Genomic DNA, 24,950 nt, shown 5'->3' on the forward strand with positions numbered 1-24,950 from the left:
AATCCTTCAATGCAAAACCAGGACCCCCCTCCCCGATTTATTCCACTCTCTCTGACCTTTCATGTGTCATGCAAATAGAAGCAGAGACTCTGCTCCTGAATTTCTTGAAAGGGATTTGTTTCTTTCATAGGCAATATTTTAAACCAGTTCAACTGGGCAAATGTCACTGAAAAGGATCACTAGGAACATTATTCAATATTTACCATTGCATAGTTAGTTTGCTCCAGCGGCAGCGACTGCAGCTTTAAAAACCCACCTTGGGCTCAAGAAAATCTTGCGGAGCGAGCCATCTGCATTTTAAAAAGCACACCCTTGTAATTTCCAATCCCTCTTTTCCTTTGTAAGATGTGGGCATATCTTTAGATGTGTCACCAGAAGACAGGAACAAGGGACCTTGCTCTCTGCATTTCAGAAGGATCTGTCTGCTCTGTCGGGGAAACTTTTGACAAAGGAGCTGAGCTCGCACTAACCTCGAGCATGTGAGCTGAAACCACTCTTCAAAATCCATCTGTTTTAAAAGCTGTATTTCTTATGTTATAAAAACGGCGTGAGTTCATTTGCAGAAAGGTGGAAACCGCAAAGTACTAAAAAGAGCAACGTAAAATTGTATAATCCCAAACCCTGCCTTTCTCTTCTGAGAGAGCTCGAATTTCCTTCCAAAACCGCTGAGGGTGACTACCATGCAGTGAACTGTTGGAAGGCTGAGGGAGCCAAGCTCTGTAGCCCTCCAGTTAAATGCATCACAAGCATTTCCTAAATGAGTAACATTCTCTGAAATCTTTGCTTGATATCCACATACCAGTCTACCTCATGGGTGGACCTGGCTTTATCTAAACAGCATCAATGTTGGGCATTCCCCCTTGTTTCCCGTTTTTTCTTATTTTAGAGGATACATCTAAAATGACACTTGAATGTAAGCCATCTCGTGCCCTTATGTTTTCTCAAATACATTTCTAGAAGTAATTTATCAAACCGGCCTTCTCGAGGTTGGCTTCACTCCCACCGGGGGCCTTATAAAGAACGCCACTTCCACTTGACCGTCAGTAAGTGTAGTGATCAAGAGTCTGCCAGGGGGAGAGCAGAATGGGTGGCATTTGCCAATGGGGACAAGGTGCCAGTTATGACAGGCAAATCCTGGTGTGCCACTGGGTAACAAGAGTGCCTACAACTTTGCCCTGAGGATTGTCCTATGTGAAGCGTTATTATAATTAGTGAGACCTTGCAGGCGTGATGCACGTGCCCAGGCTGTGGTGATGGTCCCACAGGTATCTGCTCACCTCCAAATCCATCATGTTTCATAATTAGAGATCTACAGTTTTTTACATGCCAGCCAAAGCTTTAAGTTCTTTTGTAAGAGAAAAAGAAAAGACTGCTGATCAGCCATTTTATTTTTATGTTTTCAGATAGTTTATATTTATTGTTCTTGAATTAATTAATTAATTTATAATTCATTGGTGGCAGGTGAAAGTAGAGGATGTCTTTGGGAGGGGGGCTTCTTGTTGTTACAAAGGACCTGGGTTTGATTCCCAGCACCCACCTGGAGGGTCACTACCTCCTCAGGCACCTAGAACACATGTGCCCAGATGTGCATGCAGGCAAAAACACTCATACATATAAAATAGTAAAAAAAATAAGTATTTTTGTAAAAAGATGTCTTTTGAGTGGCCTCCTTTGTGTCACTGGAAAGGGCTCTGGGGGATGATCCTGTAACAGCTCCCTTGTTGTTGGTGGTGGTAAATCTGCCTTCTTCGTATTGGTTCTGACAGAGTAGCGGCACATTTTTTTTTAATCAACCTTGTAGGTAGCAACTATCACCCTTTAAGGAATTCATCAACACATGCAGAGAATATGCAGAGCTTCTGGCTGCATATTCTGAATGTGGCACATAACTGGACCACATTCCCCATCCTCTCTTGCAGCTGCTATGTCCTTGTGTAAGATAAGCCAAAGAGACATTGTACCCTAGACCAGACCCATGAAAGCTCCCATGTTAGTGCTTGCTTCTCTTCCCCTAAGCTCACCAGCTGATCACAGAGGGCTGAGGGAGAGAGGAGTCTACCTCTGAAGTAGTTGCCATCCCAGCTTTGTCAGGATGCTCGTGCAAACTTCGAGCAAGGAAATGACACACTTCTGTGTGCTAAGCTACTAGGAACTGGAATTTGATCCTCTCCCTTCTCACACTATACTGACAACTGTTAAAAGCCTTTTAAAATCAGTGGAGTAATTCCCCTCACGTGAATCTATCATAAAGAAAGGGTCTGAAGCATGGACACACTTTTAAGAATAAAGATGTTCACTGTATCTCTATTCTAACAACAGCATCTTACTGAAAATAAGACACCCCCAGGTGAAGTCTGTTAGTATTATTTTGTAGCTGTTTTAAGGGAGTTTTCTATGATGCTGGTCTGTCACTCACTATAGAAGCCACCATGTCCAGCACAGGTAAGCAGTACTTAGTCATTCTGTACAATGCTTCATATGCATTGTCTCAGTTGGTTCTCAACATGGACGACAAGGAAGTGGGGAGTCACAGTGACTTTACTCTCAAGTCACCACTCGTGAATGCCAAGCCTCAAGCTGGGGTCCCAGTCTGAAGCAGCATTCACTGAGATACAAAAACACCATATGCTCAGCCAGGACTTACCCCGGGCACAGAGGCTATCATCTGCTTGCTCAGGATGGTGGACTCAGCTAGCTTGGTTCCAGCATCTGCACAAATAAACTAAAAAAAAATAAAAAAAAAATAATACAAGGAGAAGGAGAAAGGAAGAAGAAGGAGGAGGAGAAGGAGGAGGAGGAGGAAGAAGAAGAGGAGGAGGGAGGAGGAGGAAGAAGAGGAGGAAAATGGTGAATTGTTCTTAATAGCACTTGGACAGTCATAGCTAACTTATAATCTTATTAAATTAGGGTTTTAATTCATTCAGGTTCACGTCTGTTATGGTCCACCCTGGAAACCACCACACAGGCTAATCATGACGGTTCATCCCTATCAGCTTAGAAACAGCATGAATATGTGGATGCTGACTTCATGCACAAACCCAGGATTAAATCAAGGTAAAAAGTGAAATTGGGGGAACTCTAAAAGCTCGTAAGGCTCCCAGTCCTCCACCCTGCAGCATCTGACAGGTGTTGGCACACACTCGTGGACTTTCATGACTTCTATCATGACAGCACAATTCAGAGTGGAAACAGAGGGCTGGGCAGTGGTGGTGCACGCCTTTAGTCCCAGCACTTGGGAGGCAGAGGCAGGCAGATTTCTGAGTTTGAGGCTAGCCTGGTCTACAGAGTGAGTTCCAGGACAGCCAGAACTACACAGAGAAACCCTGTCTCGAAAAATCAAAAAAAAAAAAAAACAGAGTAGAAACAGAAAAAAAAATGGATGTCAGAGTGCTCCTCCCCAAGGATCCTCCATCCTCCATGTCCACCTTCTTCCCTCCACCTCACTCACACGTGCTCCCTTGTACCAAGAGGGCCTGAGTCCTGCCCCATCCCCCACACGGCTTTCTACACGCAATTCAACTGCCACTGTCAGACTGCAGTAGCCTACCAGTTGCTTTTCAACCTGCCAGGGGCTCTTCACAAGAGCTGACCTGACATGGCTCTCTCCAGAGCTACCCTGGCGTCCTGGAGTGGCCCAGGAAGAGTTTATGAATCAATTAATCAATTATGACTTAAGACCATGATGAGGATGAATTTGTCAGATTATAATTTAATTTGCTTTCATTATAGACCTTGACAGGTGTTTCCTACTTAATCTAGCATTTGGCTATTTATGGTTCGGGGAGGCAGGGGGAGGGGGTGTTGTTAGTTAACTGAAGCCCAGAGATTGCTGAGTAAGTAACTCCTGTTTAGTTTCTCTTCTTGGACTCAGGCCAGCTATCCCAGCAACTTTGGAATCTGCTGTTTGCAGGATTCAGAGACAGACACCCTCTCCTTCTCACCCATTTGGAAGGTATGGGGAACCTGGGTGGATCAAAACACCTTCGTGGAGCTAGGCAAGCTCCGTCCTGTCAAACTGGAAGAAGAGACAGCACTTGGGGTGGAACAGAGGGAGGAGGAGGCCTGCTGAGAAATTATGGGACACAAGAATGGAAACCAACAATTGGGTTAACTCATCAGGGGTTCAGCCGCACTGTTGATGAGAAGCTTTGGTTTGGGCTAACAAAATGGAGCTCTAAGTTACTGACCTTCTGAGGCCCAATCCTAAAGGCTAATGGACACTGTTCTTCACCTGTGGGAGGTGCAGCCATTCATGAAAGGAACTTAGCTTTAGTCCCAAGGTACTGGGATGGGGGAGGAGGGTTCGTAGAGCTATGCCAAGAGCTGCGTGGCAGGGGTGTGCACAGCATGGCACCTGTCCATTTGCTATCTAATGTGTTCACTTCTCATGCTGTATAAGGAAAAGTCTTCAATCAGGTTCAAACACCTGAAAGCCTTTAACTTTGGCCAGAATCTGTAAATAAAAACTATTAAATGAGTGAGTAACATTTAACAGGCTAGCAGGAATACAGAAGCCGGACTCCCAGCCCAACTCCACTGTATGTTTCCCCAGGGAGTGACTTTTCCAAAGCTGTTTGCGGCTGCATTCTGATCCTTTAGCTAAGTGCTAAACCCATCAGGACACCAGCACTAACTCTCATTCTTATGATGAAAAAGAGACTCCAGCAAGGAGGCCATGGTGAGACAGAGCCACACCAACCTTGTGACAGAAAGAGCATTTAGAGAGGTCTCTCGGGACAGCAGGGGGTCCTGGGCCCTCCAAATGCACCCGTGTGGCCTAGTGGCCACTGAACAAGGGAGGTTAGCAAAGAAGTGCCAGATGTGAGCACCAGGCTCCACCTTCAGCAGGTGCCTGCCAGCTCAGGTTCAAAACTGACATGACTTATACAAGTCAAAATAAAAAAGAGAACTTCCCTTGAAAGAGAGTAAAAGTACAGGATCCTCAAAAAACAAAAACAAAAAACCAGGTACTGGTATGAATGTACATCAGTCCAGTGTATTTTTAAGGCATATGAACAACCGAACTCAGTAAATCTCATTTTCATTTTAGCTGCCAAGCACAAACTGGCATGGCCCTCTGCTGTAACCGTATAGAACTGCTCAAATAGAAAGATACAACTAAAGCGTGTGTGTGTGTGTGTGTGTGTGTGTGTGTGTAGTAAGTGAAGTGCTTTCATGTAGCAACAGTGAATAAAAAAGATGCCGTGAATCTGAAAGAGAGCAAGGAGCAGTGTGTGAGAGGCTTTGGAGGGAAAGGGAAGAGATGGTGTAATTAATTACATTATAATCTCAAAGATAAGAGTTCCACACAAAGCCAAGAGAAGTCTATGCTTTCAGAGAGAAATATACCACTGAAATATGAGTGACTCCACAAGAAACAAAAGGACACAAAAAAGCGCACCACCCATCACTAAGTTCACCATTACCAAAGAATACCCAAAACAGAGAGAGCTTCTATATCACCTCTCGTTGGGTGGGTTATTAGTAACTCAGCTAGTATTAGCAACTCAATCAGCAGTGTGAATTAAAAACAGCAGCTATACCTTTGTTCTCGGCCCACAACTAACCTATTTTTAAAAAGAGAACCTTTTACCAACAGGATCCCTCAGCACTTGGACGTGCAGGTATCCCACAGCGTGGGAGGGGTGCATGCAAATTAGCAGGGAATCCACTCTCTAAACCGAGGAGCAGAGGAAACCCGTTTGGATTTGAAGTTTGTCTTTTCAGTGACTTTTAAGGAGATGTTGTACTATCATGGAAGCATTCACTGTCGGACACTGTCTGTCTGACAGTACTGTCATCACACTGAAGACCAATTAAAGACGAGCACTAAAGTTCCGTTGGGATAAACTCATCCATCTAGGAAGGTACTTCTAGGGAGGCAGCTGAAAACCTGCTGTACCAGTTCTTCATAGGATTGAAGGGTAAATGTGGAATCTGGTATCAGGGTAACAGGCTCTTCTTACTGATGGCAGAGCTGTGAACCATGCCAGTCACCTGGGGACTTTGTCATCTCTGCCATCCTCTTCTGTCTCCCAAGTTGTAGTTTTCAGTTACAGAGACACACCCTGCTGTCCTCAGAATATAGTCATTGATCCATGTGAAGAAAGCCAATGCCCCAGGGTCCCAGGTACATGTTCTGCTCTTCCTGATTGTCTAGGTCCTGGAAGCTGAAACTACTCTCCAGGAAAGAGTGGAGCAAGGTCTCAGCATGAAGCTGAGACCTTCTGGCCAAGGAACAACCAGGAGAGCGTGGGGTGTCTCCTTGCCACCCTCCAGAGACGGAGATGGCTAGAAGGCCCAGCAGTAAAATGTGAAGGAAGCAGGCATGGAAATGGGGGAGGGGGAGGTGAGAGGGAAGACAGGGGCTCTTCTCCCTTACCCACGGAAAGCTCTCTCCACAGCTGGGGTAGGACCCCTGAGTGAACAAGGAAGCTACTCTGGCCTCAGGCTATGCCTCACTTTGGACTCATCTCGTTAATAACTAGAATGATTTACTCTAAGAGCTTAGAGAGCATGGGTTACTTCAAAATGGCATGATGGTTATTTTTATTTTTTCGTTAGAGAAGGGTGAAACATTAGTCACAAAGCTGTTCCCTCAGAGTAGTAGTGTTTTTATGAAAACTGCTTCAACCTGAATAATTTCTAAACTTAATGATCACCCCTCTCTCCTCTGTGTGTGTGTGTGTATGTGTGTGTGTATGTGTGTGTGTGTGTGTGTGTGTGTGTGTGTATTAGTTTGGAAATATAGTCCTAGTACTTGGAAGGCTAGGGCAAGAGCTGAGGCTAGCCTAGACTACAGGATAAAACTAAGTCTTAAAAAAAAACCAGAACAACAACCTAAACGTGTTGTATTTGTGAGACGGTGGACACACATTCCTGAGTCCCGTCTAGGAATGTCTACGTTTAGCCTTCTTCCTTGTTACAGCAAATTTGTTTTTGTTATTTACACACCGCCCGGTGCTACAGTAATCACTGTTTTCCCAGCTGCCTTCAGCTCCGGGGTAATTGAAACCATCAGTGTTCTTTTGCGGGCTTTGTGATAAGCACTTATTACAGTTGACTCGTGTACTTCAAAGAAAGCAGCCCGCAACAGCTACAGTGTGAGGTGCCAGACCCCAAGAAGATCAGCCACACAGATACGCTCAAGACTGAAGGCAGTTAGTTGTCCAGTGCTGTGGAGAGCACCCAGGCAAACAAGCATCCAGCTTGTTTGAAGCTTTGCGGTCTCTGGCTACCTGACATACCAGGCAGACCCTTGTCCTTGATGACCCAACTGTAATTGACAAGTCCCCAACAAGGTTTTCCCTGATTGCACATGGGACAGAGTCTTGCCTGTTCACAATTTCCCCCAAGGACCTTCCTTATCTCTCTCCCTCCTGGTACTAGTCACAGCCTATCTTGGAGGTTTTTACATGGGCTTGCCTGTGACACTGCTAAGGACACTGGGGGCAGAGGGCTTCAGCCCCTCCTGTGTAGCCCAGTATCTCTGTCATTAAGTCTCCAGTGCTGGCCTTCAAGCCCTCGTCTTAGTGGGGCCACAGCAGCTGGTTCTCATCCCTACCCTATGGACTCAGCACATCCTGCCGTTGGCTGTGTCTGGCTTGGCCCATGCTCATAAATACAGAAGATTCTCGCGCATGCTCATTGGACCACACAAAAAAACCTTGCCTGGGCGTTGTTGGTCCCATTTCCCCACTATTGTGTGAGCTGCCTGGCAAATGATGAATTAGAAATTTCTTTTCTTTTTAAATTCCTTCATTTGAAACTCCTCTTCTCTCGGGGAGAAGGGTGTGTGTGTGTGTGTGTGTGTGCATGCGCACACATGCATATATAGCCCAGAAGCAAGAAAAACTGTTGGATCTCTCCTTGAGCTGGACTGAGTCAGATGTGGGTGCTAAGGAACCAAACTTGGTCCCTTACAAGAGCAAACAAGTGCTCTTAACCTAATGACCATCTCTCTCTCCAGCTCTGAATTGCAAGTTTCTTAATGAGAAAAATTATTGTTTTATTTTACTTTTTTTATAGATCCACATTGGGGGAAAAATTACTTTTTTTTTTTTTTTTTTTTTTTTGCCAGTGGAAGAGTCAAGGACACAATGAGCATTAGACCATGACTCCCCTGTCTCTAGACACAGGCTTTGGCCTTGGGCACATGCCCCAGGCCTCCATTCCCTGTCCCCCATACAGGCAAGATTGTGAGAGGTTTTGTGTGTGCAGCACAGGCCTACCTGGACAAGCAGCAGGAGGTTTGTGTCTGGCAAAGGTGACTTGAGCTTCAGGGCCTGTAGAAGTTCCAGAACAACGCTCCGAGACAAGTAGAACTTATCTCGCTCCTAAGTAAAATAAGACAGAAACCGTCTGTCATTTTCAAAAGCCAATCCACATGATCTGCACCAAGCGAGCCTCAAAAATTAACAGATCGAAAACTTGAAACAGAGTTTAAAAGTGCAACGGGCTGCCTTTCTCGGAAACAAATTCGAACTGAAAGACAGATGGTTCCAAGTTCGGATGGAGTCCGCTGCTGCTGCTGCTGCTGCTGCTGCTGCTGCTGCTGCTGCTGCTGCTGCTGCTGCTACAACAAGGACACATCACAGAATGGATAAGAAGTGGTGGGATTTCTCTCAAATATCAAAACCACAGCATTTGCTTCTGAGTCACATGGAGCAGAGTCCAAGAACTGCATGAAAGAAAACCAAGGGCCTGCTTTTCGATACAAAAGGATACAGAGAGGCATGCACAGCTGTTCACAAAGCTCCACGCTCCCGCCAAGACTCTCCTTTTGTGACACGCATGATTTCAAATGTCCAGAGAAACAGGGGCAATGGGAGACTCTTCGCACCCACCATCCACCCTTGCTAAAACCTTTTCTTCAACAGAGCCACCTGCAAGAGCCCTTTTTGCCATGTCCCTCCCTCTCTGAAGTCCTCATTGCTCTCTGAATCTGTTGCTTATTTTGTGTTTTTGTATTCTGAATACACGTGCACACTTTCGTTGAAATGTTGTCTTTTTTAACCTAGTACTGTGCCATCACATACTGTGAGTACCTTCTTTTCTTTTTCTTTTAAAGATTTATTTATTTTATGTATGTGAGTACACTGTAGTTGTCTTCAGACACACCAGAAGAAGACATCAGATTCCATTACAGATGGCTGTGAGCCACCATGTGGTTGCTGGGAATTGAACTCAGGACCTCTGGAAGAGCAGTCAGTACTCTAAACCACTGAGCCATCTCTCCAGCCCGAGCACCTTCTTTTCAACGTAGGATTATTTGTGTTGTTTTCTTTAATTAGTCCTTGATAGACAGTCATTCTTTTGAGTCAACAGCTTACTGATATTATATTGTACAGCTGTGCACAATTCACTGTCAACTGAACACTAGGGAGGTCTTCTTTATTATCTAACACTACACATATGGTGGAAAGTGTGTAGTGTGTAAGCATCCAGTTAAGTGAATGGAAATGGGATTTGCTTTCCTTGATGAAACAGAGAAGCACATGGCAAACCCATCAGGAGCTCCAGGGAGGTCTGTGCTTACTTTCACTCACTGTCTCCATTTGCATAGCTGGTTACTGTTAAGTGTATGAGGAAGGCTTTCTCTTCAAAGGCAGGGTGAAGATAAGGCTCTTCCTAATCCGTTCTCTTCCTTCAAAGCACTTTCTGCTTGCTATCCCCAGATGTGCATGGCCTTTCCTGGCTGACCATAGGTACCTTAGTACCCAGAGAGTCTTGTGGATTTAACCTCGGAGCCAACATTGTGTTGGGTCCATCAAAATCAAGTGTACTCTGGGCTTTCTTAGTTTGTGGCCCTAGACAGAGCGTATGCCTGGAGAATGTGGAATCCAGTCTCTAGCTGGTGCTTGTCTCTACCCCCACTAGCTTCTGAAACTGCTGCTCAGTCTCTCAGACACATGTCCACACTGATCAACTGGCCTTCAGGGCTAGACTCACAACTCTACAGTACTCTGCTTCTCTGCACACTAACCTCATGGTGTCTATGTCTGGCTATGATACTGATGCTTCTGAGAAGCTTTAAAAAAATACCCTATTTAAAAATATCTCTCTCTCTCTCTCTCTCTCTCTCTCCCTCTCCCTCTCCCTCTCCCTCTCCCTCTCCCTCTCCCTCTCCCTCTCCCCCCCCCCCCGTGTTTGTGTGTATCTGTGTGTGTAGGGCAGAGGACAACTTGCAGGGCTTGGTGATTTCTTTCTGCACACATGTGACACACACGTGTCAATTTCAAGTCATCAAGCTCTGTAACAGGTGACTCTGCCCTTGTCACAAAGCCATTTCTCTGGCTTTCTAAAACAAAACCTTTCAACATGTTAAGTGGAAGTCTAGCTTCAAATGACTCTGTCCACAGCTTTTTCAATTGTACAACTATATCTAGGATCATGTGACTCAATGTAAGGCTGGCAAAGAAAAAAAAAGGCATGGGGGGGGTTGGCATTGGCAACAGTCAAGGGTTTCTTGACTCAGAGTTAAGTGTGTGTTGAATCCCAGGTGTCTGCTGTTCTCATCTGTATTGCATTGTGTGACTGTTTCAGCCTCTGTTCTGATAACACGCACACGCGCACATACACACACACACACACACACACACACACACGTGCATTCGCCTGTGCACTGAGCATGTAGGTGTACTCTGTATAGAACACATGCTACGACATGCTATCAATTGCTGTGCTTCTACTGTATACACAAAGGCTCTGCTTTTACAGAATATATGGCTTAGCTCTGCTTTTACAGAATATACGGTTTAGCTCTGCAGAACAAAGACTTTTAAGATGGTCCCTCCACAATTCCTTAGCATGTATATGCCAAGTGAGTGTATCTCTGAGTCATGGAGTTAGGATGCTTAATTTTAAAATTGCTGCTTCAGTTGCTGACTTACACCTCATTTTAAAAATTGCTACATTGGATTTTAGCTTGGGAATAGAAAAAAAATTCTAACAATCTGAGGTACCCTTGAATATACTTCTGCAACTCTCATGCTACACATTATGCAAAGCATGGTTCTCAGCATCAATGAGAATAAAATAAAATACCAAACAACTCTGAAAACCATTAAAGACGATCTATGTCCTGCAGGATCAAATATTCCAGTAAGATTTGACTCTTTATATAAAAATAAACAAGCAGATCCATCTCATTAATAAGAATTTTTAAAATAGAGACTTATTTTTTATTTTTAATGTGTTGGTGCATGTGTGTGGGGATGTGTCTATGAGTGCAGGTGGCTGGAGTTGCCAGTAGATGGCGCTGAATCCCCTGGAACTGGAGTACTGAGCAGCTGCAAGCTGCCCTACACTGGTGCTGGGAACCTTACTTAATTCCTCCGAGGGGCAAGCATGTGTTGTTACTGCTGAGCCATCACCAAAACCTTTCTTTTACCTGTAATAAATGGTAAAAGTGCATGCCCAACCCAATAACTGTTCTAAAATGAACTCACCCATGGTTTATTAGCAGTAAATGTTTGGTTGTACACCTATTTTATAGTCCTGCAGGCACTGGTCTGTCTTCTCCTTCCCTGCTGCCCCTGGCTGGCTGGAATCAGCAGTCTGCTGCCTGTAGACTGTGTTTGGGCAGCGATCCCAGGTTCTCTTCTATTGGTGTGCATAGGGTGCAGATCAGGTATGTTTCTAAACCCTAAGTGGATGTCGTCACTAGGGCTGCACGGTGTTCATCTGTGAGAGGCTTTAAACTGTCCACACCATCTTTCTGCCATCTTTCCATCACTTACATGTAATCCGCTCTTTCTTTTTCTCTTCTCCCCTGGTTGTTGCGTATTATGTTTCTGTATTAAACTACCAGTACTGTACAAGAACTCAAGGCACTGGCTCAAAGTTGATTGTCTTAACCCTCACATGCCTACCACCATGGTTCACTTTGCCAATACTCTGTATCTGCCCCACTTATCTGCTTTTCCTGACCACTGTGCTCAAGGGTCTGACCATGGGCCACCTTTGCTCTGTGGCTCCTCTGTGGATCTGTGTGACACTATCCTTAGCCCCTTCCCTCTCTCTTGTTATGTAGGTTGGCCTGTTCAGTTCATTTAGTTTTTCTTTCTTTCTAGTAAAGTACTCAAGACAGGGGCTGAGGAGATACTCAGTTGGTAAATTGCTTGCTGTGCGGGCACAAGAACCTAAGCTCACATCCCCAACATGCATGGAAAAAAAAAAAACAAGAAAAGCCAAGCATGGCAGTGAATGCTCGCAATCCCACTGCTGGAGAGGCAAAGACAGGTAGCTAACCGGTAATGGTGATGTTCAGGTGCACTGAGAAAGCCTGTCTCAAAAAACGACGTAGTGAGCCAGAGAAGAAGACGCACGGCATGTACTGTGGGACTCCATATGCACATACATGTACCCACATGAAAATGCACACATACACACACACACGCACGTGCATGCACACACGTGCACACAAGTACATGCGATATTAAATTTGCTTCTCAATAGGCTGTGACTATAAAATGCTCCAATTTTGAAAGAAGTATTTTCACAATTGGTACTAAATAGTCTTCTAAATTTTCTTAAACATGGTTTTGATTTTAGACTTAAGACTATATTTTAACTGCCAACTATAACAAGCCTCAGGTGCTACTGCCGACACATCACTTTGTAAGAATTGGGGAAAGTACATACAAGCACACCGGTGAAAACAGCATTGCAAAGTTTTCAGAGTCTCAGTCAGTAGTCCCAGTTTGTGTGCATCGACACTCACACTGTGTCACTCTGAGTCAGACACACATCTGTCTATGTAACTCTTTAGTTTTAAACCTTTTCAGTGTCTTTAGATGTATTTTAGGTGTCTTTTATAGCTAACATATAACTATTTTTGAAAGCCAATCTGACAATTGCTAGTTAGTAATAAACATTCATTGTGACTACTGCCCTGTTTATAGAGTTCATTTCCATTTTCTTTTTATTTATGTTATTAATTTTTATTATATATTTATTATATTTGTGTGTGTGTGTGTGTGTGTGTGTGTGTGTGTGTCATGTATATACTCTATCTTCAGACACACCAGAAGAGAGCATCAGACCCCATTACAGACGGTTGTGAGCCACCGTGTGGTTGCTGGGAATTGAACTCAGGACCTCTGGAAGAGCAGTCAGCACTCTTAACCACTGAGCCATCTCTCCAGCAGCTTGTTCTGTGTCTTCTGTAATAATTAAATTTTTATTTGTATCTTATCCCTGTACTTGTTTGGAACTTGCATAGTGTATATCTAGCTTTTGGAGTTTATACTTAAAATACTGACATGTGTTAAAAGAGTTTAAAGTTAGATCTAATCCCTGTTCTTATGAACAATAGGGAGAGGTCTTTAAATCCATTGCTGAGTTACACACAAGCACATACAGACAGACACACACACATCCTGTATCTAGGTTATTGTTAGCTGGCATTTTATTGCCCTTTGTTTTATACATAGTATTATTAATATTAAACATACTTAATATTATTACTACTGTGGCTTTGTGTTGTCAGTGGTCTCTTAGATTTACACATTTTACTAATTTCTTTGGTAAATTTCCTTTGTATATTTCAAAAACTTCTTTGTTGGTTCAATTTCCTTATAATTGTAATACATCTTGAAATATTATGTTAGTAAGAATATGTTCACATTTTCAGGGGCTGGTGAGATGGCTCAGCAAAGAGCAAATACTGCTCTTGCAGAAGATCCAGGTTCAGTTTCTGGCACCCACTTGAATAGTTCATATCTGCAACTCTAACTCCATGGGATCCAGTGCTTTCCTCTGGCCTCCTTGGGCAACAGGCACACACATGGTGCACATACACAGATGCAGGCACTCACACATATAAAGAAAATAAATATAAATGAATCTCCATGAGAATCAATTGATACTTTCTTTTCTTCCTCATGAATACCTCCTTAGCCTTCGATCTTAAAAGGTGTTCTTAGAATATAGAGAATTCTAGGAAAACAATTCTTTTTCCCTCATATCATTTTAAAACCTTTCCCACTGGAATCTATTTCCCTCTGGGATTGTGAGGTTTGCTGTTAAGTCTACCTTCAGCCTGCTTGTTCTCTCAGTTGCTCTTAAAACATGTCTTTTTCTTGCTTGTTTCAATCACAGCTGGTCATATAAAATAGCATTTAGGTGCAATTTGAGTGGGCAGGTGAGTGGGTTCAGGTGAGTGGGAGCAGGTGAGTGGGCACATGTGAGTGGGAGCAGGTGAGTGGGCACAGGTGAGTGGGAGTAGGTGAGTGGGCGCAGGTGAGTGGGAGCAGGTGAGTGGGCACAGGTGAGTGGGAGCAGGTGAGTGGGCACAGGTGAGTGGGAGCAGGTGAGTGGGCACAGGTGAGAGGGAGCAGGTGAATGGGCACAGGTGAGTGGGAGCAGGTGAGTGGGCACAGGTGAGTGGGAGCAGGTGAGTGGGCACAGGTGAGAGGGAGCAGGTGAATGGGCACAGGTGAGTGGGAGCAGGTGAATGGGCACAGGTGAGTGGGAGCAGGTGAGTGGGCACAGGTGAGTGGGAGCAGGTGAGTGGGCACAGGTGAGAGGGAGCAGGTGAATGGGCACAGGTGAGTGGGAGCAGGTGAGTGGGCACAGGTGAGTGGGCACAGGTGAGAGGGAGCAGGTGAATGGGCACAGGTGAGTGGGAGCAGGTGAATGGGAACAGGTGAGTGGGAGCAGGTGAGTGGGCACAGGTGAGTGGGAGTAGGTGAGTGGGCACAGATGGGAGGATGTAATACTTTCGGACACATTGTATCCCAAATCAGAGAACTGATGTTTTTCATTAACTATGGAAATGATAAAAACCTAGTCTGTTTTTCTATAGATTTACCTAATGTATCTAATGTATGTTAGACCTTTATATCTTTATCTTTTTATCTTTGTCTCGATGTTTTTCGATGTCTTTCTGCTCTTCCATGTCTCCAATTCTCCCTTTAAGCTATGTCTAATTTGCTATTTAACCTGTCAATTGCGGGTTTTTTTTTTTTTTTTTTTTTTTTTTTTTGTGCCAGTGATTATCTTTCCCTTTTTAATCAAGCTTAAGTTGGCCTGATTCCTTTTTTCTTTTAAATGACTAAATCTCTTTCCAGGTTGTTTCTTTAATCCTTTATATACTTATAAAATGGCGTATGCCCTTATAATATGGCATATACTCCAACAGCCCCCGCCTCACAATTTTCATAGTCTTGGGAGAAATATCATTACTATTTATTGACTCCTAATCTAGTCCCTAGTGAGTATTTTTACTTGGGCAGAATTGAGTTTATATTACTTATGCTCCTCAAGATTTTAGCCTCAGGAATCTTGCTGGGGCTTGGCTGCCGGCTCCTGTCTCCAGAGATGCCTGAGGTTTGTCTCTGAGTTTCCTTCTGCCGAGATGCCAAAGCTCTGCACCTGTTGCTGGAGTAGCATCAGTGTTGTGTGACTTCAGTTTGGCCGCTGTCGCAGCTTGCAAGTACCATAAATTCAAGCCATTACTCTTTTCAATGATCTGCCTGTGCTTACTAATTTCTCAAAGGACATTATATTATTTCTCCATTAGAAGGCTAAAATCCATAGCATTGCTTGTCAACTACCACATCACAAACGGATTCCTCTCAAACTACTTTACCCAGTAGACAGGCTTGCAAGGGTTCTGAGCTCCTGAGGGTGATGACTCGGCTCCAACTCCTGACATGGAACTAAAAACACCATCCCCTTTTCTTGTGTGGACATTGGCACTCAAAACACCCTGTTGCTAAGACATTAGTTCCCTGACACAAACCTGCTTACGTGAGCCACATTTGGGTTCTCAAATCCCTCTTCATTTGTCTCTGTCATTCTTATAACATCAAACGTACATTTAAAGTAAATATTATAAAAGTATTACTATATTTCATCCAAATTCTAGTCTTTTCAGTGGGGGTGATTCCTGATTTTCTAGACTGCCTGACTGACGGGAAAGGATGTCACCAGGGCTCTTTATTTTTTCCTGTCTTCTCATTTGATTACGTAAGGAGGTGCTATTAGATAGAACTCTTTTTAAGTAAAACGACTTCTAAAAATAAAGCATTTTACTGAATTTGGGACTGTGTTGTGTATATCCACTTTTTTAAGCATAAAAGAAAAAGGGGGTTGAGTTACTTCTCAAAGAGAATGTGCAAAGGGGAAAAAAAAATACTGCCTTGAGAGGTAGAAAGTGCGTGCCCCAGGCAGGGCAGTAAGTAGCTTAGGATGTGAAAGGCCAAAGAGAATGCTATCATGGAACACTTAGCATGGCGAAATGGGTGCGAGTTGGTAAGAAAGATGACCAGGGAGCTTTTTATAAATAGAAAGAAAGCTTTGTTGTAAAATGAGAGTTTGGGGAGGAAAAGAAAGGGCTCATAGAAGGGCGCGACAGAAATAGAGAACGCTCTGCATGTTCAGGAGGAGCTCACAGAAACAGAGAGGCCCATTGAGAACAAGTTCAGGACACTGGGCCTTGGAAGGGAACACTGCAGCATCCTCAGGGTGGGAAGGACCCCACTGTCCCCTGCTGCCTGCACTTCCTGAGGCCAGTGCCCATCAGCCATGATAAGGCAGCCATAACCACTGGACAGGAAGTACTTTTCCATTTGCTCAGGCATGGGAGAGAGGTGTTAAAGACAGTCCAGCAGAGGAACCCTGACTAAGAGTCTTATCTTAGAGGCCAAGAACCCAGAGCTGGGACACAAACACGGGAGCATACCAGAGGCTTTTACAAATTTAGAGCTACTACTTTTTTCTTCTTCAGCTATAAAGAAGGACACACAGTGATTGTCTGCCCACTAATGATGCTCTAACAAACTTGAAAAAGTCTTTATGAGGTCACTTAAGCCATTTACTCTTGTTTGCTAAGCCATGCGGCCTCAGTCTCTCAATCTGAACATTTCAGAACCATTTAATGTATGCATGTGTAAAGTATCCAAGCAGACCTCAAACAGCTCACTGTGCCATCAGCTAAGCTGACAGGGGTTTGCCACTCCTGTCTCTGGGGTCGTGGGAATACATGGGAGGCTTACCTTTGTGAATGCTCGGTAGCACAGACCACACAACTCCACCAGGTAGGCCAGCGTGAAGACCGCATTCTGAATAACGAAGCTCAGCAGCTTGGAAAATGGCTCCAACAAACTCTGCAGTGAGATCACATGACTTACTTACTTCCCCATTCTACAAAGTCTTATTGCACCTAAACTGCAAGAGTTGTTTTTGTTAGAAATTCAATGCAAGCAGCTGTTGATGGCCACTCTGCTGGCCTAACAAATCAACCAACAATTCAAAGAGAATGATACAGTTACTTTATTGTGTGTGTGTGTGTGGGGGGGGGACCCTCACATTTTCTCATGTGAGGCATCATTTACAAAACAAGGTAAAGATGGCTCTGTCCTCATGCCAAGCCAGGCAATCCCATCTCTCTGAGGCTGTGTTAGAGTCACTCAATCTGTTCCTCTGAACCCTCAGGCAGCTGGTGCTGCTCAGACCCATATCCATCAGTTACACTCTTGAGAAGCCCCGTGTGTATCACCAAGGCCCATGAGTTCAGCCATAGTTCCTGCTGCCCAGTTTCCTGCAGGTATTTATCATAGGGAAGTTGTCTGTTTGTTTTCTTATCTGACCTCTACCATCAGGGCCAAGTTTTAGTCTTGTAGGCTTTTACGAGTCACTCATGTTTTGTAAGCACCCACTGGGTGCTGGGCAGACCTCAGTGCCTCCTCACTGTTTGTCCTATCCAAAGTTCTTCTGACAATCCCAGGAGCCAGGGAGAACGCAGGCTCTGGCTCTTGATTCTACCTTCTTAGTTGGAACCTTGGATCTAGATACAGACATACACAATCCATACTTTATTAACAAAGTAAGAGATTAAAGTGCTACTTAATTCTTCAGAACCATCCAGCTTAATAGCCACACTGAAAACAACACCTCGACAAATACGTCTGCATGAAATTTTCACTTCAATGGTCCTCCTTAAAATACACTTCCAGAAAAAGAATGATTCAATAAGAAGATATAAACATTTTTAAAACATTTACTTGGTGTGCATTCACGTGTGAGTGTGTGTTCATGCCATGGTGCACCTCTAGAGGTCAGAGGATAACCTCGGGTAGCTGTCTTCACTTTCCATCTTGTTTCAGGCAGAATCTCTTTTGTCCTCTCTCAAAGCCCCTGTCTGACATTCAGCTCTTATGTGAGTTCTGGTGATGGGAACTCAGGAAGTTATGCTTGTTGCCAAGGGCTTTTTACCCTTCAAGCATCTTTGCACCTCTGGATATGAACTTATTTTTAAAAATTTAGATTATTTTTATTTACGTGTGTGTGTGTGTGTGTACAGGAGCCTAAGGAAGCCAGAAGAGGGCATCAGATCCTCTGGAACTGAAGTTACAAGGGAGTGTTAGCTGCCTGACATGGGTGCCTGGAAACAAACTTGGGGTCTGTAAAAGCAGCAAGCACTCTTAATTGTTAAGCTTTCTCTTCAGCCCAGATATGAAACTTTCTGAGGTTCCTTTTACATTTACGTAAAAACCGGCTCATTGCTTGTTGTTAGCCCCCTGAGAATGGGTGTGTTTTTCATTTATTGGTTCTCCTCTATAGAAATCTTTGTGGTACTTTTCATATAGAAAACCTTAAAGAAACTTTGAAATGGGGCCTATAGATAGAAGCTATATTCTGGTTTATATGGAAACCTAAACAACAGCTAAATGACAACACAGCACAGCAGAAAAACCTAGAAACTTGCTCTCAAAGGGCCTATGCTGGTTTCAGATATTCACAAACTAGCTCTATGACCTTGGTTAGACATGTTGCTTCTGAGCCTGTCTTTCTCAAGTACAATCACAGACTGGCTAATCTCTCAACCAGCTAGCATGAACTGTGACTCTGTGAAAACATAGGTAAAGTAAATAGCTGTAAGACATGTGCATTATTAGTAGATGATGAGCTAGTAATTATGCACTATCATAAAACAAACTTTTGTACTGTTGCACAGGAAGCAGCCAAGATATGTGAGCAGGGTATAAAAGGAAATGAGAAACAGTCCTGAACACCCCCACAAGGTTCATGATCTCCCTGGCATCTGTAGGAAACTGTCAGTGTGAATACTAAAAGCTCAATCAAGGAGGTGCTTCCTACAGATAATATGAGCATTCAGAACCCTTAAATGGGACTCGAAGGATGAAAAGGTGTTCAGCACACTGACAAGGGTTTGAAGTATGTCAGGCAAAGGGAATAGCCTAAACAAAGTTAAGGGTCTGAAACTAAGATTATGTGTGTAAAGCACTAGACACAATACAGGAGCATTCAACAGACAGTGTCCACTGTCGTCATGATGATAGTGATGCTGACTTTGAAGCTGCATGGGAGGCATGGATGAATGGAACAGAGATTAGACTGGGAAGGTGGGATGGTGAGAAGGGATGTGACTGTATGCTATATTAAGGAATTTAAACATTATCCTGAAAGAAATCAGAAGTCATCAAAGACTTTTAGCTAAGGAACCAACACAACCCTATTTAAAGGCTCAGTTAGTTGGTAATCTGAAGGATGGAGTGGTAGACTAGACCAGGATGAATGGGTTAAATCAGGATGAATGGCTACAAACAGTAGCATTGCAGGATGTTAGATGCTGACCTAGCATGATGCTAATGGGGTCATTCTGTACACAGCAACCATGTTATCAGTAGTGCTATCTGCCAGTCTTTCAGTTATAAAGTAATCAAATAACCAACGGGTCAGGCTTTTTTGAAGTACTTTAAAACAAAACAAAACAAAAAAAAAATACATACCCTTGTGGCATTGGTAGAAGGTATCTTCAAGAGGCAAATCATAATTCTCAAACTGGAATCTAAAGAACACTGTGAACAGATATGAACAGATGAAAAGGTCAGCTCTCAATGTTTCCTTTGCTTCAAATATTTTCTGCATTTATTTTGCAAAAGGAAGAATGTGGGTCTGGGGTGGTGGCTCAGTCAGTAAAGGGCTTGTCACACAGGCATAAAGCCCCAAACTTGCTCTCTAGAACCCATGTAAAAGAACTGGGTGTGTTGGCAGGTGTTTATAATCATAGGGTTAGGGTGGTGAAGGTATTGAGATTCCTGGGGCCCTGCTGGTCAGCCAACCTGGCTAACTCAGTGAGCTTAGGCCAGGAAGAGAGTCCTTCTCAAAGACATGGTGGACCATGCCTAAAGAGTGACTCCCAATGCTGACCTCTGGCCTCCACATGATCACATACCCACAGCAATTTACACATACATACACACTCATACACACATACACACACACACATGCACACAGCACACACAAGTCTTACTGTAACTATAGCGCTACTGTTTCTTATAATAAAAATAATCATTTTCAGATAAGGATTTCAATAAAAATGACATAAAATTAAAATAATTATTAAATAAATTAAATAAATAAACATAGCACTGGAACTATTTCTCACAGATATCGTTCTAGAATTAAATGATATAGAAAGTTGGATGAAGAACTGGATGGATAGATGAGTGTATGGATGTATGGATGGACAAATGGATGGACAAATGGATAGATGGGCAGATAGGTGGATGAACAGGTGATAGAGAGATGTCAGGTAGACACACAGGTAAGTAGGCAGGTGTTAAATGTATACTAGTCTAAGGAAGTACACTAAATTATGAAAAGCTATTTTGGGGCGAAAAACTATAGAAATTATTAGTCCAAGTAAGACCCAGTTTTTTTCACCCTTTCTCTGGGATTTGCTTCTTATTTTAATTTTTCACAAGGTTGGGGGTTAAACTTGGTCCTTGTGCACAGTCAAAAGGTGTGGTACTGTTCCCAGTCCCTAGGAGGGAAGTCACCTTCCCTTTGTCAGGAAAAGACATGACCTGGAACCTGGAGAAAAGCAGCAAAATTTCTGAGAGAGAAAACCATGCTTTGCAATATTCTACATCAAAATATGCTTTAACAACACACCCCCCCCCTGCCCCCAGCTTGCAGCAATTGGGAGGAAATGGCAGAGCACAAATACCAAACTGCCATTTACTGTTGGAAGCATATTCTTTCAGCAACATTGTTGCAAGCATATTCTGTTGGAAGCACATTCTTTCAGCAACATTGTTGCAAGCATATTCTGTTAGAAGCATATCCTTTCAGCAACATTGTTGCAAGCATATTCTTACTGCAAGGTTTCTACAGTGGGCACTGACCCCTTCCACATAGTATAGACTAAGCCAGAGGATCAGCTAGGATCCCTGGACCAGCAGCTTGTCTGTCAATTGAAATTTGCATTTGTTCAAATGCAAATCCTCAGGCCACACTTTGACCAGTCGCAGCCCTCTCTGTCTTTATGGGGGAAAACCGAAGTCTGGGATCCACTTCAGTGAGACCCCTCAAAAGCAAACTGCCAGAGTTTCCGTGGAGAATATTTTCCCCAAGAGATTGAGGACATAACAGAATCAGTTCTCAGATCTGACCTAGTAGGGAACACTCTTACACAAATCCTGGCAGTATTTTCTAAGTATCTTTTAAAAGAACCTAGGCCTGTTCAATATGCCAATACCCTTCAGAATTGGTGTGACATTTACTTACTTTAAAGCAGGAGCTGAAAACTAGCTGCTGATGAGGCCAAACCCTAGTGACTTAAAAGCCAGAAAATGTCATCTTAGGAAGAAACAAAAAGATCCATATGCCGAGGCTTGTTCCCACATAACCACCATCAGCAGGAGAGGAGCGCAGCCCTCTGTAGGAGCCGTGCATTAACGCTGTCAAGGGCCTCAGTTCTCCTTAGTACCTGGCCTCTCACCACACCACTCCACTCATTAAGGGTGGGGTCCCTGCAGGCGCAGCTGATTGTCACAAATTAGGCATGCTGGTTGTTTACAGCAGCAGCTCTCCCTGCTGGTCGGTATCGAGTTCAGCATGTTCACTATTTATCAGAATGGGTGTTTCTGGATGCTTCTGAATGGCTCATCAGCAAAGAATGTTGCAGAATGACTCTTGTCTAAGGGGGTTCTGTGTGGCCATGTTAAAATGTGTGTGTGTGTGTGCACATGTGTCGTGGCACAGATATGGACTTTAGAGAGAAGTCTTTGCGTGTCAGTTCTTCCATCCATTGTGGGGGACTTGGGAATCAAACTCAGACTGTCAGGCTTGGTAGCAAGCACTCTTAGTCCCTTAGCTATCTTGCTAGCCCAGGACTAGTCCTCTTCAATTCGATTTGTTCATTTACTTTAAGGTATGGATAAACAAGTATCACAGAGAGCTGTGATACAGAAACCTTCTTTTGCACTGCTTCCCACAGTCCCTTTGAGTCCGAAGCAGCAGCACTCAACAAGTTAAAGTCATGGCATCCCTGTCAGCATCCACTAGTTCAACAACTGTGGTTACCACGGTTAGCGAACCTTTGCAACATCTTACACATACGAGGCATTTATTCCAGAAGTACCAACATGTGACCTCACTGGTCAGATGAACAAGTGATCCGGTTTTGTTTGGATGTAAGTAATTTTATCTATGAGTTATGTGTAGAAATCACACAACCCTAGCAGAACAAGGGTCATAGAACTAGCTCTGTCAAGGCTGGCTACCTCCTGGTCCAGGTTCTGGAGATACAAATGCTTGCAGCTTTCTGGCTTTACAACAGTGTACAGTCGTACAAAGAGCCCAAGAGTCAGGAGGAGTGGGCTCTGATCTTCACCCCATCTCCACGGAGCAATTACAACTCACACCTCCTCTCTTAATGTGCAACTCCTTATTTGATGACATACAGAAAGAACATGTTTTATTGGTTTCTCCAGCATTAATAAAACAAGCTCCTGCTTTTCTTTCTTCCTTTTTTTCTTTTATTTTTTATTATCAGGTCCATGATGATAATGATCTTTGAATTACAGATCAACCACTGAATATCATCTTACTCTTTCCTGAACATTACTCAAAACCAAACAAACAAACAAACAACCCACATGTCATTTTAAATAATTCTCTAAAGCTAACGCTTTACCTATGTCTGGATTCCTTTTAGATAAAACTATCAATTTCCTTGCCTATTGGATATCCACTTGAGAAAAAAGTTTCTGCATAAAGGCCATCTAAAGACTGGGGATAACGTTCAGTAATAGAATGATTATCTAGCACGCACAGGACGCTGAGTTCTAGCCCCCCTCACGGAAAATGAAAATGAACACAAATTTTAAAAGAAAGAAAGGAGAGAAACAAACTACAGTCTGTTGGCATTCGACTAAAAACCATGTGGCCACTGGCAACCTTCATTATCAGCAAGTAAAGTGTCCACTCCATGCTGTGGACAGTGGAATGTGGATGACCTGAATAATTCTCTCCACTCTAGCAGACGGATCTCCCCCAGCCCTTTGGGATCTATCACCTGATCGTGCTTCACCTGTTGGTCTCTGTGAGCAGATGGGCAGAAAGTAATGGAAGCTAAAAAATGTGGGCTGAGCTCACCTTCAGAGGTAAAACACAAGGCAGCTTGGCAAAAAATGTCTGAAACTGGTTGCTGATTGTGGTCCAGAGGCTGCTAGGAGAATCCATGGGCAGAGCTTCCATGAACGTGGCAATGTTTTCCAAACAGCGAATCATAGCACCCCCTGCTGGTAAATTCTTTTTGTTATTTAGACCCTAAAAACACAAAAGCATAGGCAATCAACTGAAGCAGAACATGAATCGTAAAGTTACCCAGTGAAGGTTTGCTTAGAAATCTTAAATATTCACACTATTAACATGCTGGACAGTCCTCTACACAGGCCGATTGTTCAAACAGGCAGAAGGAATATAGAAGAAAAGCCAGCTATGTTTAGAAAAACTGCAGGGGCAAAACTAGGAATCTTTACGTCCATGAGGTTAAATGGGATCACGAAATTAAGAACTATCTAAGGATATATACCTGGTGTGGTAGGTGCTAAGAAGGTAATGCATGATGCCTTCTGGAAAGAATCTTCCAGAATAAAGACTGGAGCTATTGATAATAGCAGCTGCTGCTTTCTTCCTAGCAACAGCTGGGCATGATGAAGCAGTCCGGGACTTTTCTACATAACTCATAAAGACCTCAAGCCAATCTTGAGATACAAGACTGCACTGTGAAGCAGTTCAGGGGTGCCTCACGGAGGGAGATAGGTGTGGTACATGACTTTGCCTGGGGACTAGGGTACCTTTCACACAAACCTACCTCCAAGAGCTGACTGAGGGCAGCAATTGAGCTCAGCTCATTGAAGTCCATGAGAGATGTGGCTAAGGTCCGTAAAAAAGTCCCATCTGTAAAGATAAGCGGTCAGATTTAGTGGGGTTTCCGGGGACTGGCCAGGTTTGCGGTGTCTGGGTCCTCGGGGAGTGAGTTACCTTTGATGGCACTCTGGAAGAGCTGAGGGAAGATGCCGTTGGGGGCCAGCTGATGGAAGATACAGCGGAGAAACTGCTTGGCCACACCTGCTGCATTGCCTGGAACCATCATGCTGCGTTCAAACAGAGAGGAAAATACAAGCTATGGGCCAACACGCGTGTGTGCAGTGGTTTAGAGGTTAGGCTCTGAAGCCCACAGTTTTATCCACTATCTTGTTCACTATTTCCCTCAGCGAGATGAAATTACCCGCAGTCAAACCTAATACTCCATGACAATTTGTCAGACAGATCCATAAAGAGCCAAAGTGACAGCAGAATTATTCCAGGCCTCCCCAAGTACAGCTGAGTATTCCAAAGCCAGTGACCTGCAAAGGCCACATGTCCAGAAGTAGAGGAGAGTTATCAGCAAGGACTTAGCAAGGCCAAGAGACAGTTGCCCTGAAGGAATGCAGTGAGGGCATCCTCATTTCTTTTAGGAGACCCGCCATGTTCTCTTGGAGCATCTGAGCTGGCGCTTATGGCAAGAAGGAGCCGAGAGTTTCACACGGCTCGACCTCTTAGACAAAAGCACCAAAAGAATAAATCCTGATTTGGTTGGGTGAGGGAATACATTACCAGAAGGAAGAAATAAAAGATCCTAAGTG

At 43.8% G+C, this 24,950-nt stretch overlaps 1 protein-coding gene across 14 annotated transcripts in view; it reads right to left on the reverse strand.

The window, feature by feature from the left end:
- Unc79 (unc-79 subunit of NALCN channel complex) overlaps positions 1-24,950 on the reverse strand; it is a 229,516-nt gene that overhangs the window by 19,448 nt on the left and 185,118 nt on the right. For 13 of the 14 annotated variants that reach the window (XM_076921337.1, XM_076921329.1, XM_076921327.1 and 10 more), the window contains 7 exons: positions 24,307-24,419; positions 24,137-24,222; positions 23,416-23,589; positions 19,761-19,829; positions 17,004-17,114; positions 8,232-8,336; positions 2,645-2,722 (listed from right to left, as the gene is read on the reverse strand). In XM_076921337.1, coding sequence (XP_076777452.1) covers positions 2,645-2,722; positions 8,232-8,336; positions 17,004-17,114; positions 19,761-19,829; positions 23,416-23,589; positions 24,137-24,222; positions 24,307-24,419 — 736 coding nt within the window. The remainder of the gene's footprint in view (positions 1-2,644; positions 2,723-8,231; positions 8,337-17,003; positions 17,115-19,760; positions 19,830-23,415; positions 23,590-24,136; positions 24,223-24,306; positions 24,420-24,950) is intronic. The other variant, XM_076921339.1, reaches the window with a different exon arrangement.

Source organism: Arvicanthis niloticus, chromosome 23, assembly GCF_011762505.2.
Source record: "Arvicanthis niloticus isolate mArvNil1 chromosome 23, mArvNil1.pat.X, whole genome shotgun sequence".
Lineage (NCBI taxonomy): Eukaryota > Metazoa > Chordata > Mammalia > Rodentia > Muridae > Arvicanthis > Arvicanthis niloticus.